This window comes from Alligator sinensis, unplaced genomic scaffold, assembly GCF_000455745.1.
Source record: "Alligator sinensis unplaced genomic scaffold, ASM45574v1 scaffold601_1, whole genome shotgun sequence".
NCBI lineage: Eukaryota > Metazoa > Chordata > Crocodylia > Alligatoridae > Alligator > Alligator sinensis.
In genome coordinates, this window is record NW_005841905.1 from 2,598,761 (window position 1) to 2,619,284 (window position 20,524).

At 42.0% G+C, this 20,524-nt stretch overlaps 1 protein-coding gene across 1 annotated transcript in view; it reads left to right on the forward strand.

The window, feature by feature from the left end:
• The window catches only part of DNAJB6 (DnaJ heat shock protein family (Hsp40) member B6), a 67,037-nt gene that overhangs the window by 15,100 nt on the left and 31,413 nt on the right, over nt 1-20,524 (forward strand). Inside the window, exon 7 of the mRNA XM_006018547.2 lies at nt 1,871-1,941. Within this exon, the coding sequence (XP_006018609.1) occupies nt 1,871-1,941 (71 nt within the window). The remainder of the gene's footprint in view (nt 1-1,870; nt 1,942-20,524) is intronic.

Genomic DNA, 20,524 nt, shown 5'->3' on the forward strand with positions numbered 1-20,524 from the left:
CCCCCCATGGCATTCAATCCCAGCAGGCAGCAGCAGCAGGTGGGGTTGCTCAAGGTGCTGTTGCCCAGTGGCATGTGGCTTTGGCCAGTGCTGCCAATCACTGTGAAGAGTGCAGCCTTTGCTGGGATGTCTCTATTGCCGGTGCTCCCCACAGCTCACTTTCAACCCCTGCATTTGCGCAGCATAGGAGGGAAGCCCCATGTGCTGGAGCCAGCTGCAATGTTCGGCGCCAGTCAGAGCTGCGTACCGCCAGGCACCAACACCCTGAGTGCCCCTGCCTGCTGCTGCCCCATGGGGTGGAGGTGGGGTCTCCAACCCCCCTCCACCCCCCCCACACACACCACACAAACGCCACACACCCACACCCTGTCCCCACACATAGCTTATGTATACAACCCCCCAACATACCCTGCACCCCCCACATACACCCATACCCCCCACACCCCACCATACACGCATACCTACATGCGCCCACATCCTTAGCCACACCCCACACACGCACTATACATGACTAAGATTTTTTTTTCAGTTATGCAGTCACCTCTACATACAGTATGCAAACACAAACCATGACGAAATATTTTTATATAATAAAATCTAAATAAGCTATAATAGATGTTTTCTAGTTTATGATTTGGTTTTTTCTGGATCTAAGATGGCAACCTCCCCTCCTAAGTGGAGTTTTTCAGGGGGCAAGGAGAGGGACTTCTGGTGGCAGAGGTCAGGAGTCAGAGGTGGGACTTCCAGTTGCAATGTGGCAACCAGGCAGCAGGTCAACTGTCAAGGGGTGGGGCCCATGCAGCCCTTAAAAGCTCACCAAACCTTGTTAAGCAGTCCTCCACCTCAAATAATTTCCTGCCTCTGTTTTAGACCCAAATCACAATTCTCATAGACAAAGAACAGTCACATTGTCCTTGGAGCTAGCTGATATAATCTCTGCTAACTCTTGCAAAAAATACTTTTGTCTCAGTAGTTTTGAGTGACTTCCATGTCTGGCCATCAAATTGAAGCTAGCATTGACTTATAAAGTAGGAAGGTGCTTGGTATTTCTGTCCTTCCAATATGTATTGCTTTGGAAATTGTCATCTACAGACTGCCCCTTTAATTTGGCTTATACCTGCTCTCTGAACAAAGCAGTTAAAATCGAGTGACCAGCAACTGGATAAGTAGACTGTTTCCGAGACCCAACATATACATGTTATGGTTGGACTGGATAAATGCTAAATGAGATTGATATTAATTTTTGTTTAGACAAATTTTAACCACTTTTGAACTTCATGGCATGATGCAAATGTGTTGTGTAGCTTTACTACTAAAATAGAGTTAAACAAACATATCACCTTTTACCTAATGGACTTGTTGGTTGCAACTTTAATTTCTGCCTTTCCTGGATGATATAACTTCTGTGTTTAAATCAAAAATTGAATTATTTGCTTTCAGAGGGCATAGGAATGGGAAAGAAAGAACTTGTTTTGAGTCTGAAAAGGACCACAACCAAATTGTGAAAATATGATTGTGGTGCATGTAGTCATCACTAGCCAATGTGGCCAGTGTCATCACCAGCAACTGTTGTGAAAATATATGGAAGATGATGGCTGTAGCTATCTACAGCATAGCGTAGTATACCAGTGGCTTGGGTCTTAATTAAAGCTAGAAACTTATAAGCACTTCTAGAAAGTGACGTTTTGGTAGGGGGAAGTGAATAGTCTAGTTTCTGCTGGGTTGAATAGAAATCCTACTTGCTGTAATTTAACCGACCACACCTAGTTATGCTAGCAGTATATTTCATTTACTTCATAGCTAAAGGTGCTACTTACTTTCACTTAAGTTAAAAATGCCTTGAAATGTTTAAATGGTTTTTGTCCTACAGAATTGTTGAGAATGGACAAGAGAGAGTAGAAGTTGAAGAAGATGGCCAGTTAAAGTCATTAACAATAAATGGTAAGGAGCAGCTGCTACGCTTGGATAACAAGTAATTCAACGCACGCATTTAACAGAAATTTTAAGCTATAACAGCACCATTTGAGGATTGACAGGAACATTTTTTTTGAAGATTTCAAACGAACTGTACTTTCAGTATATCTACCTAATCTAAAGTATTTATAAACAGCTCATCGGAGCTCATATTTGTCATAGACTTTTGAGTTAATTGTTGGGACCACATTAGTAGGACCATTTTTTTGTCCTTAAAATTGTTGTAAACTTCTGTATGCACTTTTCTTTTTCTTATATATGATCTGAGGTGAACCGTGATCCTTCAGTAGTGCTAGGGCAAAATGTATGCTAACACTAGCATGACTTGCTTTTCCATTTTTGTTTGAATTGTGAGCCAACTAGTAAAGTCTGCTGTGAAGTTAACATTTCCAGGACAAACTTTTTAATAATTTCAACATTTTTTTAATATTTAGTAGTGCAAGATGTTAAACATTACTGGTAATGCATTTCTGGTTTAAATAAATTAAGGATGTTTTCTAGTTGTGCATGAATGCCAACAACTTAGTCAATTTTGACAAATGTTTATGTAATGTAAGACTAGGTAAACAAAAGTAAAGCCAGTGAGCTGGGTCTTTTGTCATTTGCAAAAAAAATTTCAAAAATGAATAAATGCTGATGTTTGTGGTGCATTCTTTCATGAATGGCATTTGAAGCCTTCTTGTGTCTGTGTGTGATTTGGGCAACTGGGGAAAACTACTCTGCTTTTCAACTGTTCCTTCAATCTTAAGGATGAGGGTTTTTTTCTCTTTCGCAGATGTTTTCTTCAGTGTGACTGAAAACGTAGTTTATTTCACTTCCAAATCTAAATGCGAATCTAAAATGAGAGTATCTACAGGGTTGACTGGCCAGCTCCTTTTTTTTTTTTTTCTTTTTTTGCCCCTCTGTATAAACTTGAGCTTGTCCAAAAGTAACTTTCTGCATTATTGGATGCTGCTTAACTTCAGTCTTACGACTGTGTCAGACATCTAACGTGGGCATAAATAAGAAAAATCTACACTAACTGTTGCTGAATTGAAAGGGCTTTCCTTCAGATAAAAGACAGACGTGCCCCTTTTTAGATAGGGTTTTTCATAAAAATGACAGTTGGAGGCCAAACCAAAACATTTAATTTGGCAAGAATTTCATGATCTTACAGAGAGATAAAGAGAGTAATTCTGATAAGTTTCAGCATCTTCAAAATATCGCCTAGCTTGGTTGTCGGCTACATAGATTCTCAACTATCATTAATTTATACAAAAAACAAAATAAAATGTGCCTAATGTCAGTAGAGGGGGGTGTATGAGGCAGTGTTAATTATGAATAGCTAGTATATAATGGTCCAGATTTTCAAAGTTAAACACAAGAAGTTGCTCTTGTTTCTTTATGCTGCTTTAGGCAGAAGATACATGATGAATGCACACAAATAAGCATTTGTGCATGAAAATACTTGCCAGGCGCTGTGCACAAGTCATGCATGTGTGATATTTTATGCCTTTCACCTAGCTTTGAATATCTGGCCTTCAGTGACCTCTTGACGCCTGCTTAACATCTAAAGTTTATATGAAATGTGTGGGGATTTTTTAATGTATGTGGTTTGAAATGATGGTTTGATTCTCTGTGCTGAATGTTGCCTACATGGTTGCTCTAACAAATACATTGATTTAAAGCTTATTAAGTGGAGAATAATTCACCATGTTTTTTGTTCAGATAACTGATTCAACTTAAACCAAGAACAAATAATCTAATGAGCTGCTTCAATAGATTAAACATGTGGTAAGGTTATCAAATCAAATTCCTTCCTCCCTGTTACTTCAGTTCCCTAGAACCAAGCAGTCAGGGTGGGGAAGAAATAAATTATTAAAATTGTATTTCAAGGTTGGGAGAAACAAAAGGTATGTACTGATTTTAGTCGACAACTTTATTGTAATTGACATCTTTTATGTTTTGGTATAGACTTTTGTAAAATTAATCTTGAAACCATATTCTTTTCTTGTCGGTGTCTATCATGTCAAATTTTTGATTAGAGTCAAAGGCCCTCCCTTTCGTAGTATATGACTGCATTGCAAAAATTGTTGGCCACCTCGAGTAAAAATAGTAGTGACAGTAAGGCAACATGGAATTGAACTTAAGTTGTTGATTCAGTCTCAACAGCTTAGCAGCATTGGCTTAGCTCATGTTAATCTGCCTTCTCTTTATCTGTGGGTTTAACTTTAAAAGTTACCTCTAACCAGTGGAAGAATACACCTCTTCTGGCAGAGCAGCAATACAGAAATGTGTCTACCCAAACATATGCTTTTAAAGTTTCTAACTCTACTTTATGGTGAATAGTTCATTTATTTTTTTGGTGCAGAGCATTCATTCGGAGGTCATGTAATAAGAGTTTTTATGTGGCGACTTTGCTGAAAGAAGATTCAGTAATGTGGACAAATGCTTTCTTTACCTTCAGAGTCTTATAGTTACTTTAATCAGTGCTGAAGCCCACTGTACCTTTTGCTTGTGGGCAGCATTACATTTTTCACATAGAAACAGGCAAGGGATTAGCAGCCACAAGGAATTATTCAACTATTCGGACTGTAAACTAATCCATTAGTTTGAAAAGACTTCCACAGTATTAAAGAAAAACTAACATACACATTAAAACTTGTATAGCCCCTAGAGCTGGGAATTAACTTGATTTGGTCTCAGTATCCAAGACTGGGAATGCAGATGCCAGTTCCAAATGTAATTGTCATAAGGTGAAGGTTTTATGCTTCAGACATTCAGAATGAGGTTATTTGAGAATGAATTCATACCTGATACTCATCTTGCTCTATTTGCTGTTTAATTTTTGGATGTGAAACTTATTTTTGCAAATACATGGTAGTCACAGAGATGCCATAGATCAGAGTTAGACATTTCTGATTTGGGTTACCCTTGATATCCTTAGTTTGTTGGAAGTCTTACTAATTATAATGCAGAAATGTATTTTTTCTATTATGTTGGGGAGGGGGAGTAGGGAGACCTCTTATGTTGCATTCAAGACCTTTGTATTGCTTCTTACTAATACATTTTTTCCATGTAAATGGAGAACTGACAAAGGTATAAAGGCTGATGTGAGACACCATTTTAAAGCCTTGCTTATGGTTTTCATTTATGCCCAGTTAATAGAAAAATACCTGTTAACTGACAGAAGTTTACAATTTGAACCAATAATGGTACATCTTACAGGTATCAAATATACGATATAAAAGGATGAATGGAAACATTCTCCTAAAGTTTTGAGAAACTTTATGTAGGCAGGAAATAAATTGCATGTTCAGGTGGAGACGGAGCTTAGCTACTTCCTTCCTGTGGTTTGGAAGAATAAGGTGGGGTTTGCAACCAGCAGCTTTGTAATGTTTTATATTCTTTAGTTTTCAAAAATGTAGTGATTATTGTACAATAAACTTTTTTTGTAATACTTTTGCTTGGTACAACCTGATCTTGACCGTTCCCTACAATTGCATGCCATAATATGCTTTCTCAGGCTTATGCAGTTTCTCCCTCCCTCAGTAAGTCAGTTACAGAAGTTCTTTAAGTGTGTGTGTTATTTGCATTAAAACAATCAAGTTAAAACCCATTGTTTTATCTTGTTCATGCTTGAAATGTTGGTTAATGGAATATTTGGTTTTAAAATATATAATTCATAGTGAATCACAAGCAGAACAGCCTTTGTGGTACCTAATGACAGCTGCTCTGCATACGACAATGCAAGTACTAGTATTAACAGGTACACTGCATTTAATTTGTCTCCATGTCTAGTTGACTTACTGCTGCCATGTTGGGATTGATTTCATGCATGTTTCAAATTTCTCTGCTGCAGCTTGTCAAAGATTAATATATTGAGAGTTACTTGTCATTTTATGTTAAAAAAAATTATTGTAAAACAAGCCCAAATGCTTTCAAAATGAAGGTCAGAAGTTTGATGCTTCCCCATCTAGCCATAGTCATATTGTGTTTTCCTGTTGTCTGTCTGCCTGGCCAAGCATGTTTTTATGTAAAAGTGGCATTTGTCTGCAGTGTGTATAGCTGTGCTTATGTGTTTGAGATTGTCTGCAAAAAAAAAAAAAAAAGATTTGCCTAGTGGTTAGAGGGGGGGGAAGGCTGGAGACCTGGGTTCTGTACCTGAATCTGCTTTGGAAGTTTGGAGACCTGGGTTCTGTACCTGAATCTGCTTGGATTTGCCTGAATCTGCTTGGATTTGTTGGGGCTCTTGAGTTTTTCACAACTTTGCCTCAGTTCCTTCATCTGTAACAGGATGAGTAATACCTCCTTTTAACATTGCAACAATGTAAAGTGGATATACCATGATTTATATCATGGCTGTAATTAAGCATTATTTTAAGGAAACTGCATTAATTATCTCCTTTGCCACTATGTTTGAAATGGTGTTTCAGGACTGAATAGGGTTAAAAGCACGCAACCCATCTTTACATATGTTTTAACTTGGGTTTCTTAAAGGATTGGTAACAAACATAGAGTTATGTTTCTAGTAAAGCAAAGGAAAACTATGGCTGCACTGTGACTTGTGATAGTGAAGATCCGATATAAACTCTTCATGCTTCCTTTTCTGGTGGGATCTGTTTAGTTAGAAATCTGATTGAATAAAAAGTGGACTGATGGTTCAGATTGCTTCAGTGAACTGTCTCCACTCTGCTTGTGAAATTTTATATAATACTATTCAGGAGGAACAGTCTCCTATCCCAGGGGACCTACCAAATTCACAATGTCCTAATTTTTGCAGAAAATGAATTTGGAAGGTCTCCCAAGAAAAAGCGCAAGATCAGCAGCAAGCATGAGAGGGAAGAGCTGCAAAAACAAGCGAGCGGAAAGCCCTGGCGTCCTGAAGCACCGGGGAGGGCAGGGACGGGATTGTAATGGCGGTGTGGCAGGCCTTCCAATGCCTCGAGCCAATGGACCTCGGAAGTCCTGCCCCTCCCCAGAGACTGACAGGTGGCCATTTATCAATCTGGGGATGGGAGGGATATCCAGGGCCTCTTGGCCAGTAAGTGTGGGGGGCCCACCATACTCTGCCACAAAAAGGGTGACCAGTGCCACACTCAAGCCATGAAGGGGTGGGGGGGAAGCTGCTGTGTATTAGGTAGGCCCCTACATATCCCCTTTCATGCTGCGATGTTCATTGTATTTGGATCTCTTCCAAACACAAGAAGTTTTAGTGTTTTAAATCCTGAAGTGATAACTGTTCCAAAAGGCAAAAGTTGGGGAAAAGAACATAACTGTTCAGAAGATGCATAAAACTGCTGAAGAAAAAACAAGACTCATCTAAATCAAGGGTGTCAAAACTCATCTGGCCTCTGAGGTGTGGGTCTGCAGCCCAGATTGGACCCACAGACCAGCCCTAAACATGGGATCCTTTGCATGTCCAGGAGCATGCGTCTCCAGGGCCATGGCAACTGTTCTGGGGCCAGGACACTAGGTCTGGCATGGAGCCGATGTGCTAGAGTTGGCATGTGCAAGGTGCATGGGGCCATCCAGTGCACCCTGCACGTTGCCTTTTAACTGAGACTCACAGGCAGCCCTGGGGGCTAGATGGTAGGTTTCTGCAGACTGGATCCACTGTGGACATCCCTGAGCTAAATGATGTGGGTGGGATGGGCTCTTCAGGTGAAATCTAAATGAGATTAGGAGCTTTGTAGGAAGATAGTTTGATTTAATTTATAATTGATTTAAAATCTGTACTTTTTAAATCAGGAAGTGATTTTAAAACTGTTTTGTGTTTATCCTTTCTAGTTACTTTACAACCAAAAATAAGCCTGTAGAAATTGCTAGGCTACCATAGCTTTGCTGACAAATACAGCCTTCATGCTAATCGTGATATTTCCATTGCTAACCACAGAATGTCTAGCACAATGGCTTAAGTATATATGAACTAACTTTTTTTGTTTAAAAAATTACCTAGATACTTATCAGGTCTTTTTAGTCTGATTTTTGTATTGTGCTGCATTTGGATGAAACTTGGAAACCCATTACATGTGTAAAATTCTGGCGCTTCATCAACTGAAAAATAACAGATTTAGGTGCCTAATACAGGTTGTTTTCCTAAGAACTAATAAAAAATCTGCATCCATGTGTCTTCACATTTTTAGACCTAGTAAATGTCATTCTTCCCATCTTGTTCTAGACATAGCTTGGAAATGGAAAGCAAACTTTCAGCTGTTTTATTTTTTTTCCAAATCCAAGTTGGCTTATCAACTTTTAAATGAGTTAGTTCAAATGGCAATATTACATCTGTAGCTGCTGTGCAAATTGATACCAAAAGTTTTCATCTTTTTGCACAACAGATTGAAAGCTCTTGAGCTTTGGAAACAAGAAATTCTAATGCTGTCCCCAAATGCAGCACTTGCGTGACATTTCGTAACCTACAAAATAACTCTTATCTGGTATTAATCTGAGATATGCTGCAATCATGAACCCACTTCAAAATTAAAGGAAGCATCTTCTAAATAATACGGGAAAAATCAAAGGAAAGAGATCCTATTTTTCAAGGTCAGCTCAAGCTGTGTCATTTAAAACTAAGTTTAGAATAATGTGGTTTCATTGTTTTAAATTATATTTTTATTTCGTTGTTTTAAAATCAGTTTTTTTCTCTATCCCACTTTGTGAACCGTCTCATGAAAAGCAATCCAAGAATGGTAGGGTCAGTAAACAAGGGAGGGGAAAATCAAACAGGTGAAGCAACTACCTACCTGACTTCTAATCTAATCCTGGTGTGCATTCACTTTCGATATGTGCAATTTTGAATTCTTCTGAATAGTTTTTCAGGGCTCTGTGTGTGCGCCCAAGTTGAAATTCCTTCTTCCATTTTGAGGACATAATGAACTGCAAGTATGATGGGGAGAAGGAACCTTTTCAATTGTGTACTTGTATCTCTTGAATGCAGTGAGATTATTAAATAGGAGATGGTTAACTCTTATCTTGCTCTAGTTTAAAAAATGATCTCTTAGTAATCTCTTTCATGCTTGGAGGCCTCTGACCCCTCCCCCATGAATGGGACATAAGCTATAATTGTGAGAAGCTAAATGTCTTTCCTTCAGGATTTGGATTTCCTGATCTTCTTTGTCACTTAGCAACCAGTACTAACTACACTTTCCTTCTTTAGAAAAAAGGTATATCCTGACTATAGGTCCATCTGCCCCTCTTGTTCCACACTGACTCGGAATGCTAGGGATGCCTGCCTACAACTTTCTTTCCTCCATGAAAGAAGTGTCTTGAAATGTAGAGAAGAGGGCTTGGCTATGGCTCAGTCTTCCCTCCAGTCCCTCTCAAAGTACCTCCTAAGGGTTGCTTTGGTGCCAGGTTCCCCTGTAGACATTTTTCAGCTCAAAAAGTAATGAAGTTGTCTACTTGTTAAAGGACTCTAGGCTAGTTTGTGTTACTTAGGTTTGAACACCTCCTGCCTGAAGAAAAAATGAGCCAAATCTCAAACCAGCTTTGATCTTCTTTTCCTTGCTCCATACTACCATAGGAAGAATACCATTGCCATGGAGGGAGAAACAGAGGCCCGGGCACAGATGCTTCATGATCTCTTCCATTGCTCTGATGCACTTGACAACACATCTTTTCACAGTTGAGAAGTAGAGAGTGAAGTAGCTTCTGCAAAGGCAGTCGGGTTCTTTGGCAGCTACTATATGTAGTTGTTGGCGACATAATTGACCTATTCATATGGACTTGTTCCATCTCTCACCAGGCAACCTTCTTACGAGACGTTGTTGAAGCAAGAAGTTAAATGCCTCCATCTCAGAACAGTGGACAGAGGCTTAACACTGATGTTCCCTATTCTAACGAAAAAGAGTGATATTGAGCAAAATCTAGTGGCTGCAAACTGAAACCGAATTCAGAGCAGAAATTAGACGCACACTTAGCATTTCAGGTGACTGTCAGAATAACCTACAAATGGGAGTGCTGGATTTCTCAGTCGCAGATTAAGACTGATACATTTCTAAAAAGTTGTCTAACCAAATGAGAATTATTGGATCAGTATAGGTGGAAAATGATTAGTATTTAATGACCTCCAATATGCAAGAGCCTAGATGATTTCTTCTGGCCTTAAAAGCCGTGCATTTGTGGTAAGTTTGATTTGCAGTTTGTACCACTGTTGCTTTAAAATGTGGATATGTTAGTATAAGCACTAAAGTCTGCTTTAGTAAATGTTGGAAGGTGATGCGCATCAGTAGTTACCTTAATTTTGAGCTGATAAATGGCAGCCGGGTGCTTTGAACTAAAGCTCATTTGAACCTTTTTTTCAGCGTGGGGATACTGATAATGTGATGCTCTGAGCACTTTCAATTAGTGTGGGTCTTGGAGCTGCACTAATTAACCACCCCCCCCACACACACACACACACGCACGCGCGCACACACTTCCTGGAGCATGTCTATAAACACCCATGATGTGCATCTTTTTCCAGGGCGTGGTGTATGTGAGAGAACATGGTAATCAAGAAATCACTGAAGCCTAAATATCATCCTGTTTCAGTTGAAGTTGGAACTAGTTACTATGAATAACACTTTATATGATCTCTATGAAACATTTTTCATATTTCTTCTTTCCTGCAAAAATGACTTTCACACAGCAGCAGAAAGGGAGGCAAAAATTACTAAATGTTTTCTCCAGACATTGTTTACCTAGTGCATCTTTATGGTTATTTTTAGTATTGTTTGAAATAAAAGATTAAATTTAGGGCTGGCATTGTTTTTTCTAAACGTGACAGTATTGGTCTACCCTTTTTTCTTAAATAACAAAATAAAGGATTACACATGTTTCCTTCTCCATGAAAAGTTATTCTGTTTCCACATCTTCGTCCATGGAAAGTTTACATAAGATGACAACTCAATTGAGAGTAACTTTTGTTATAAATCACTGTAGCTGGGTACACAAATGTGTAATGTATCGTGTGCCTGTTCTGCTCTGAACAAAATAGTTTCCTACTGTAGAGGGCTGTGTCAGGTATTGTTGGTCTTGTCTCCTAGCTACAGACAGTTGAAGCTTACCATTTAACTTGCTATTAGTATTTGGCTACAGGAAGGAAAATTCCCCAAATTGTTGCTGTCTTGGGTGTCAGGTATGGACCTGCTCATGGCAGATATCCATATCGAGTGACTCAAAATATTACTTTTATGTAAGGTAGGTGATGGACATCTGGTGAAAGCCTCTTTTGGCTTATATTAATTGTTTCAATTGTTCTGGCTAGTTTCCCAACACCAGAGGGTCTAAGATATCTTACTGAGGTTGAGATGGAAGTATTTGTTATCAACTCTTCTGTTTTTAGAGTTTTAATTACCAATATATTCAATTCATAAAAATTCTTGATAGGATTTGACTGTCTATTTGGGTTTGAAAATACTTACTATGTAAGTAAACTCCAGGCTAATTGTCATCTAACGAGAAATTAAAAGCTATGGGATCATCTACTGAGCAAGTTGTGGTGTACAACTTGGATATCATGCATTATATTTTGTGGATTATAATATATATATTTTGTTACATATAATGCATTATATGATGCATAGCAAATAATCCATTATATGATACATAGCGCACAGTGCAGTTTCATGTATAATAAGAGCTTGTGTAAATACATTTTTATCACAGTCATTGTTTAACTCTGCTTATAATTAAAGGCCACTATATAGCTTGGTGATTTGCTTTTAAAGAAGTCATCTTTATAGAAATCACATTGGTATGAATACCCAAATTATAGAGAATTATAAGGCAGGGTAGATTTGTACTTCATAGACTAATCAAAGTGTGCATGTGTACACTATTTATAGCATAAGTTCTCATGGGCTGAAGCTCACTTCATCAGATGCTGGAGAATCATGTCAAACTTGAATAGAAAGCTACCTTGAGATTAGGTTTCATTATATGACAAGGGATTTGGCATTTTCAGTGTAGTAAAACCATTGGCATGCATCTCTGTTATCATTGAGGGGAATTTGCAGATTATTCTGGAATCTATCAATGCTAATTTTTTTCTAGAAAATATTAGTCTTTGGCTCTTATACACAGATGAAGCTTCATTAGAAACTATTTCATTGAATTGTTCTGCACTTTCCCCCTCAAACACTGGTCCTAGTTTTATTATCTATTAACAAATACTTATTTGAGTAAGAAGGTTTAGGACAGGAGTAGGCCACCCCCCAGCACATGTGCCAGAGCACAACATGTGAAGGCATTTTGCTTGGCACTTATGCCTTGGGGAAGGGGCTGGGGCTGCACTGCCATAGCAAGGATCAGGCCCCTTGCAGTTCTCTTGCTGTCCACCCCTGGCATGCCAACATGTTACAAGTCAGTTGCTGGTGTTTTTGGCATTGCCCAAAAACGTTACCAAACCTTGGTTTAGAAGGTAATTCTAGTGTTTATTATTTAGGGACAATCATATTTGCAAAGTTTATCTGTAGATACCGCCTGTAGTTATTTCATTTTGCCATGCTTGTGTGTTATCAGAGCCTGCACTGAAACAGGAATTTAAATGAAATGTTTATTTAGGTGCCTAAGTATGGAATTAGGAGTCCAACTTCAGGTATCCTTTCCTGGAAATGTCTTAACATATATTATAGGCTGCATCATTTATGTTAATGTCCTCACTTGATTGCTGTGAATAGATATTTGGAGTATGTCCTTTTCACCTAGTGTCACTCAGGTGAAGTAAATGTTATAGTCTCGTGGTGCTCTGCTAGTAATTATATTGTAGTCACTAAGATTGGTTCGATGAGAATAATGAGGAAATCCTAACACTTGTCCATCAGAAGAGAACCATGTTCAGCAGTTGGCAAAATGAGCCCTCCAACCAGCAAAAATGAGAGGCTTACCAGCAGCTTAAAGCTGTAGTCCTGTAGCCTCCTCTGAACTACAAGAACCAGTGGTGGCAAGTGAAGGCCAGGGAGGTCCAGAATTTCACTGATCAACGCTATATGAGAAACTTCTTTCAAGCAATAAAAGCCATCTACGTGCCATGTTCCAATGGCCCAACCTCCTTGCGATCCCAGGATGGCTCCACCTTTCTCACGGGTAGGCTATCCATCAAACAATGCTGGAAGGAGCACTTCAAGATTCTACTCCACTGTGAATCTGAGGTCTCAGCTGCTGCCATTGAGTCTATCCCTCAACACCCAGTAATAGAATCTCTTGCTGATCCCCCATCCTTCAAGGAAGTCTGGCATGCCATCACTCAGACCAAGAACAATAAGGTGCCATGACCAGATGGTATTCCTGCAGAAGTCTGCAAAGCTGGTGAAACAGCACTAGTGCAAAAACTTCACCAACTTCTCATCAAAATACAGGTTAATGAGGAAGTTCCACCTGACTTAAAGAATGCCAACATTGTGACCATCTTCAAGAAAGGAAACAAGTCAGTGTGTGGGAACTACCAAGGCATTGCCCTCCTCTCCTTTGCCGGGAATATTCTTACTTGCATCTTTTTGAATCGCCCCCTCTCCTTTGCTGACAATGTCCTTCAAGAATCTCAGTGTGGCTTTAGACCATCACGGGGTACCACCAACATGATTTTTGCTGCACGACAGATCAAGGCAAAGTGTGGTGACCAACACCAGGAGCTCTTTATGGCATTCATTGACCTAACCAAAGCCTTTGAGTCCATCAATCTTGAGGCTTTATGGAAGGTACTGGCTAGATTTGGTTGTCTGCTGAAGTTCATCAGTGTCCTCAGGCTACTCCACGATGGCATGACCGCCACAGTCCTTTGCAGTGGATCAGAGACAGACCCATTTACCATCCATACTGGTGTCAAGCAAAGCTGTGTCATTTCCCCAACCCCTTCTTTTCCCCATCTATCTTGCTGTGATTTTGATTCTTATCCATGACCACCTTCCACACAAATTTGGGTTTGAATATCAAAAGGACAGTCAGCTTTTTTAACCTGTGGCACCTTTGCAGCAAAACAAAAGTTACCAAGAGTGGCATCACCAATCTTCAGTACTCTGACTGTGTTTATCTTGTGCACACTAGGACTGATCTGCAGTCCACACTTGACCTTTTTTCAGGTGCCTGTCATAGCTTGGGACTCTCCGTTAATTTTGGCAAAACCAAGGTGCTCCATCAGCCTGCCCCAGCAAAAGGTGCCTTCCCCTCCCCCTCAATTTAATCATTGGTGGAGAACCCCTGGGAAGTGTCGAGCATTTCCCATACCTTGACAGCCACCTCTTCCAGTCAGTGCTGGCTGGTAACAGGTCTCTGCACCATATATGAAGCTTACAGCCCACTTCGAAGAGAACAGTTTTGCTCAGGAAGCTGAGAAATGGCAGAGGAGAAAGGAAAGTGCACAACATCCTGGTCAATAGCTGTGCCTTTCCTCCTCCTTCCCCCCCCTCCTCCCGGCACCGCCTGTCATATCTGTGGAAAAACCTACAGAGCATGGATTGGACTCTTCAACTATCTTAAAACTCACCAGTCCTGCCCCTTTTCCCCTAGCAGACATCATCCTCGTATCAAAGGATAGCCAAAGATATTGCAATGTATCCCCAAGAGATTGATTGTGATCATGTCTCTTGTGCTAGATGCTAAAATGTGGTTACTGGCTGGTAAGAAGAGAAGGTGGTTAAAAGGCAAGGAAGTGTACAGTCCAGTTGCCACTACTTTGACCTAGAATCCGAGTGTACTGGCTACCGTCAATCCTGTGTGGGAGCAGGGAATATTTGTTCTTGCTTGTTTCTCCCTGGCCTGGCAATACATGCTTCAAAGGGTGCAAGAGTAGTTTAGGAGAGATGATGTAGACCAGTGCTCTAATTTCATCTTCATAAATTATTGACCTGGAAGGAATTGGGATGAAATATTTGTCCAGATTTGAAGACATGTAATAGAGCTTCTGGATCTGTTGCTAGACCATGGAAAATGTCCAAGAACTTGTTTTGCTTGGATTACAGTAGTTGATTGCAAGAACAGAATATTTCTGTTGGAAGGAAAACTGAAGGATATTGGTAATATTATTGAACATTGATACCTGTAGGCTGCTATGGGCAGAGCCTGGGCAGATCACAGCAGAGCATGTTTGGTTATGCTAGTTCAGCTGACCAGTTTTGCTTTTGCTGCTGGCTTTGGCCAAGGACCCACTGTTCAGTGCCTTTGCCTCTGCTGCAGCCAGGCTAGTAGATAATACTCAGAGGCCACCCAGGCTTGGTAGCAATGCAAAAAAACAAAAGAAGTTAAACAAATAAGCTAACTATCTTCCAGTGGTTTGTCCAGGCTTCACTTCCTGATTTGCCTCTTACCTTTCAGAGGTTTTGCAGAGCCTGCAGGCTTGTTCAACAAAGCAAATGATCAAGCAGACAAACAAGAGCCCTGTTCCAGGTTCCCCTGGTGGCTGCTTAACCCCTGGTAACTCCAGGCTCCAGGCAGCCTGCTCCCTGGCCAGGTGCAGCCTCTTGAGGCTGCTTTCAGTGTCTTTTATCCTTCCCACTCTGGGCTCACATAACTAACCCTCTCTCACTCCCCATGCCTGTGTCAGCTCCCTTGCTGAGGGACTCACTACGTCCCAGGACCTGGTTCCCCAGCCCCCAGTGAGTTCTTCCAGGTCTGGGGTGGGTATGCAGAGATGCTTCTGGGGTGCGGGGCTGTTCAGACTCCCCTGAACCCCTAGTAACAGGGCAGGGCCCTGTTACAATATTAAGTGCTGGAGGAGGTTCTATCAACTTGAAAGGTTTGGAGACAGCTGAAAAAAGTAAACTCCTTTAGAAAAGATGGAATGTGGGAGGCCTGGATGACCTTTCTGGACGTTATGACTAAATAGACTGTTCAGTCTGGACTGAACTGTTAAGTCAGCTTGAAACAGGTTTGTGGGCTGTTTATGTTCAGTTATGCTGCTTTCCTTCATATCAGCACTGTCAGATTAAAAAAAACAACCAAGAATTGCTTGGTTTATTGCAATGGTGTCCCTGGTTGACACAGAGTAGGAGCCAAAGTTATATCAGTATTGTAAGTCATAAACTTATAAACCTTTTGACCAGAGAAGTGCAGAGCCAAAAGACTTCCCACATATGGAAAGAACAAATATATAATGATATTTCCAGTTTTCTCTTGAGAATGCCGTGGCATTCTTTTAATTTGCTGTGCTGTAGATCAAGGAGATGGGTACTGCTTGATCTACTGACTTGGATGTTTCTGAGGCTTGAATGGTTCTGTATAAATTTTGATTTGGGTTGGATCAAGATCATCATACCTAACTTCCTTGTAAGGCAGGGGTCAGCAACACCCCGGCACATGTGCCGAGCATGGTACGCAAGGTCATTTTGCTTGGCACGCCACGCCACAGCTCTGGATAGCTGCTGGAGCCTAGGCTGCTCCCAGCAGGGCTTACAGCATCCCAGCTGCCTGCTGTCTTGTCTGCCCTGAGGTGCATGCAGTCACTGCCAGCATGGAGCTGATGCCAGAGCTGTGGAGCCCAGCATAGCTGTTTACAGTCTGCCTGCTGCTTGCTGCAGCTGCCCAGAGCCTAGGCTGGCTGCAAACAGTTGCACTGGGCTCTGGAGCCCAGTCACCAGCTCTGTGCCGAGAGCAGGGGAGAGACTGGGGCTGCACTTGTCTCAGGCCCCTCCCCCCCCCCCACCTGCTCTGATGCATGGGTGCACGCGCTGGTACGGAGCTGATGCCAGGAGCTAATGCCAGGGCTCCAGAGCCCAGCACAGCTGTTTGGAGCCTCCTGGCTGCAGCCAACCCCAGCTCTTGGTAGCTGCAGCCACAGAGCCCGAGCTGGGGGGCACAGGGCAGCAGGGCTGGGGGACAAGGGGGACACACAGGGCATCCTGCCATGTATTCCCTGCACTCATTTTGTTTTTCTGGCATGCCAGCACCTTCCAAGGTGGGCATTTCATAGATTTCATAGACACTAGGGCTGGAAGGGAGCTCGGAAGATCAAGTCCAGCCCCCTGCCCGAAGGGCAGGAAGTCAGCAGGGGTCATAGGATCCCAGCAAGATAAACATCCAATTTACTCTTGAAGGTGTTCAATGCAGGTGCTTGAACCATGTCCAATGGCAGGCTGTTCCAGACCTTGGGGGCTCGGACAGTAAAGAAATTCTTCCTTATGTCCAGCCTGAATCGGTCTTGTAGTAGTTTGTAACTGTACAACCTCGTCATCCCTTGGCGTGCTCTGATGAACAAACGTTCCCCCAGATACTGGTGGTCACCTCTGATAAACTTATAGGTGGCCATCAGATCACCCCTGAGCCTGCGCTTTCCCAGGCTAGAGTCCCATGGCTCTCAGCCTGTCATTGTAAGGTCTGTTTTCCTGACCTCTGATCATGCGCGTGGCTCTTCTCTGGACTCTCTCAAGCTTCTCCACATCCTTTTTGAATTGTGGGGCTCAAAACTGGATGCAGTACTCCAGCTGTGGCCTCCCCAAGGCCGAGTACAAGAGGAGAATGACGTCCTGGGATTTGCTTGAGAAGCATGTGTGGATGCAAGCCAGCGTTTTGGTCACTTTACTAGCTGCAGCATCGCATTGCAGGCTCATGTTCATCTTGTGGTTAATGATGATCCCCAAGTCTTTCTTCTGTAGTGCTAGCCAGTGTAGCACGGCTGAGCCTATAAGGATGCTGCAGGTTTTTCCTCCCACGGTGGAGAACCTTGCATTTTTCAGTATTAAACGCCATCAGGTTCTCATCGGCCCATTTGCTGAGCCTGTCCAGGTCAGCCTGGATCGCCCTCCTGTTTTCTGGTGTGGATGCTTTGCCCCAGAGTTTGGTGTCATCGGCAAACTTGGCCAGTCCGCTTCTGACTCCAATGTCCACATCATTAATTAAGATGTTGAACAATATGGGTGCAAGGATAGAGCCTTGGGGGACCCCACTGGTCACAGGGCACCATGACGATTGACTTCCGTCAATTACCACCCTCTGGGTCGGACCACGGAGCCAATTTCCCAGCCAGCAGATTGTAGTGGACCCAAAGCCGCAATTGGCCAGCTTTGCCAAGAGGTGATCACGGAATACCAGATCGAAGGCTTTTTTGAAGTCAAGATATATGACATCAATCTCTTCCCCCTTGTCCAGGTGATAGGTCACCTGGTTGTAGAAGGAAATGAGATTGGTCAAGCAAGACCTACCTGCAACAAACCCATGCTGGCTATCCCTCAGGATGTTGGCGTTGGCCAGTCCATTAAGGATGGCCTCTTTAATAAACTTTTCTAAGATCTTCCTCGGGATAGAAGTCAGGCTGATGGGCCTATAATTTGCCAGATCCACTTTCCTCCCTTTCTTAAAGATAGGCACCACGTTGGCCTTCTTCCAGTCTTCGGGCACTACACCAGAGCATCATGAGTTTTCAAAGATCCATGCCAGTGGCTGGGTTATGATGCTCGCTAGCTCCTTGTGTACCCTGGGGTGTAGATTGTCAGGGCTGGCTGACTTGAAGGTATCCAGCTTCTCAATGTGTTCCTTCACGAGGTCGGTATTGGTGGAGGGCACGGGATCTCCCTCACCCCCACCTCCCTGTCCTGTAGCGGGCATGGGCATCCCTTGTGACTGATGGAAGAACGACGCAAAGTACCCATTTTAATAGGTTGGCTTTTTCCTGGACGTCAGTTGTTAGCTGTCCCATCTGGTTCAGCCGGGGTCCAGAGTTGCCCTTGATTTCCCTCCGGCTCCCCACATATCTGAGGAAGGACTTTATATTGTCCTTGATGCTTGAAGCTAGTTGGAGTTCAGTTGCAGCCTTGGCTTTCCTGGTTTGCTCCCTGCAGGACTGGACCAGTGCAGAATATTTCTCCTTGGAGAAGCCAGGGGGGCTGCTGTGCCCTCTTGCTGCCTTTCCTCCGAGATGGAATAGAGTTAGCGTGTGCATTGAGGATCGCTCTCTTGAGGAGCAAGCACTCTTCCTGAGCTCCCCTCCCCTTGGGGTCATGGTCCCTTAGGGCCTCACTGACAAGCCTCCTGAGCTTGTCAAAGTCAGCTTTCCTGAAGTCAAGGACTTCAGTGTTGCTGACTGACTTGCCAGCTTTACAGCGGATGGTGAAGGTGATCAGCTCGTGGTCACTGTCACCCAGCTTCCCATCGATCACTAGGTTGCCGATTTAGATCATCACCAGTAGCCAGTACAAGGTCGAGCAGCGCTTTACCTTTCGTTGGCCTGTAGACTTCTTGAGTTGGAGGTCATCCACGCACAATAGGAATCTTTGCGACTGCTCGGATTTTGCTGAGTGACCCTCCCATGAGATGTCTGGGTAATTGAAGTCACCCATGACAACCATGGTCCTGGAGCATGCAGCCTCAGCCAGTTCCCGGGAGAACTCCTGGTCAAGCTCTTGACTTTGGGTGGGAGGTCTGTAGTAGACATTGTGGGGGTTTTCAGCACACTGATCAAAAATCATTGCCTACCCTTGTTGTAAGGTGAGAATACTACTTTTCTACATACAGTTTTTTTCCATTGAAGATATTCAGGTATAAACCTTTTCAAGGCTATGCTCAGAATTTTGTGAAAACTAATGTTGATGTGAATCATGAAAGCAAATATAAAGGCAGGATTTTCCAACTACATTTTTCTTTGTCTGACCACTATTATGTTAATAGTTTTGTTATCTATGAATAAAAACATCTCAACATACACTAAACAGCAGACAGTCAAATGTGCAGAACTTTTATACTAAATTAAAATACATGTCCAAGTTAACTGCACTGCTGCTTCGACTCTTCAACATCGAAATAGGTTTTGAAAAAGTTGTTTTAAATTTAATGATGTATGCCACTCCTTTTTTGGTGTCATATACAAACAATTTTGTCATATACAGCAATTTGAAAGTCATGCTGAACTCTTAGCTGAAAATTGTGACAAATAGCACCTGTTTATGGAAAGGCTCTAGAGGATTTGTTACTCTCTGTGATACAAATTTTTACACTATTATATTTTCTCACAGAATAGCCAGGGAAGACTACCATATTTCCTTGTATACAATTTGCCCCTGAATATAATACATGCCTTAAAGGCAGAATGAAAGTGTGGAGGGGTGTGGGGACAGTTCCAAAGTTATGGCTGCATAGATCAGAGACGGTGGATGTTCAGCAGACTCATCCTCCCTTTTCTGCTTAACTAAGGATGAAACCCTAGCTCTTTCTGGAGACTGGTCTCCATGGGTGGACCTGTGATTTTTTTTTTTTTTTTTTTTTAAGAGTCTCCAGGCTGTGAAATCGGAGTAGAGAAATTGGGAGAAGATAGCGGACAGCAAAATGGCCCTAGGAAATGCTAGCTTGATTAGTGGAACATCAAGACTATTAAAAAGGAGAGACAGTTATTACTACATCAGGTGTGAGGACAATTAGCCATTCAATCAATTGGTTCTGTCAGCTGCTGCACTGTGGAACAGGAATCAAATTGGGGTCCTTCTATCCTGGTCATAAAATTGGCTTCCCTGCTTAATTACCCCCCACCCTCAAAGAAGGGTATTTTGAGGGCTGATTTTTCCTTTTTTGGAAAGAAGTGCATCTTTATGTGAGAAAATATGATATTTTCCTTAATGTATGTGACTTCCAAACTACAAAGGATCAGATGTAGTACCTAGGAGGGAGG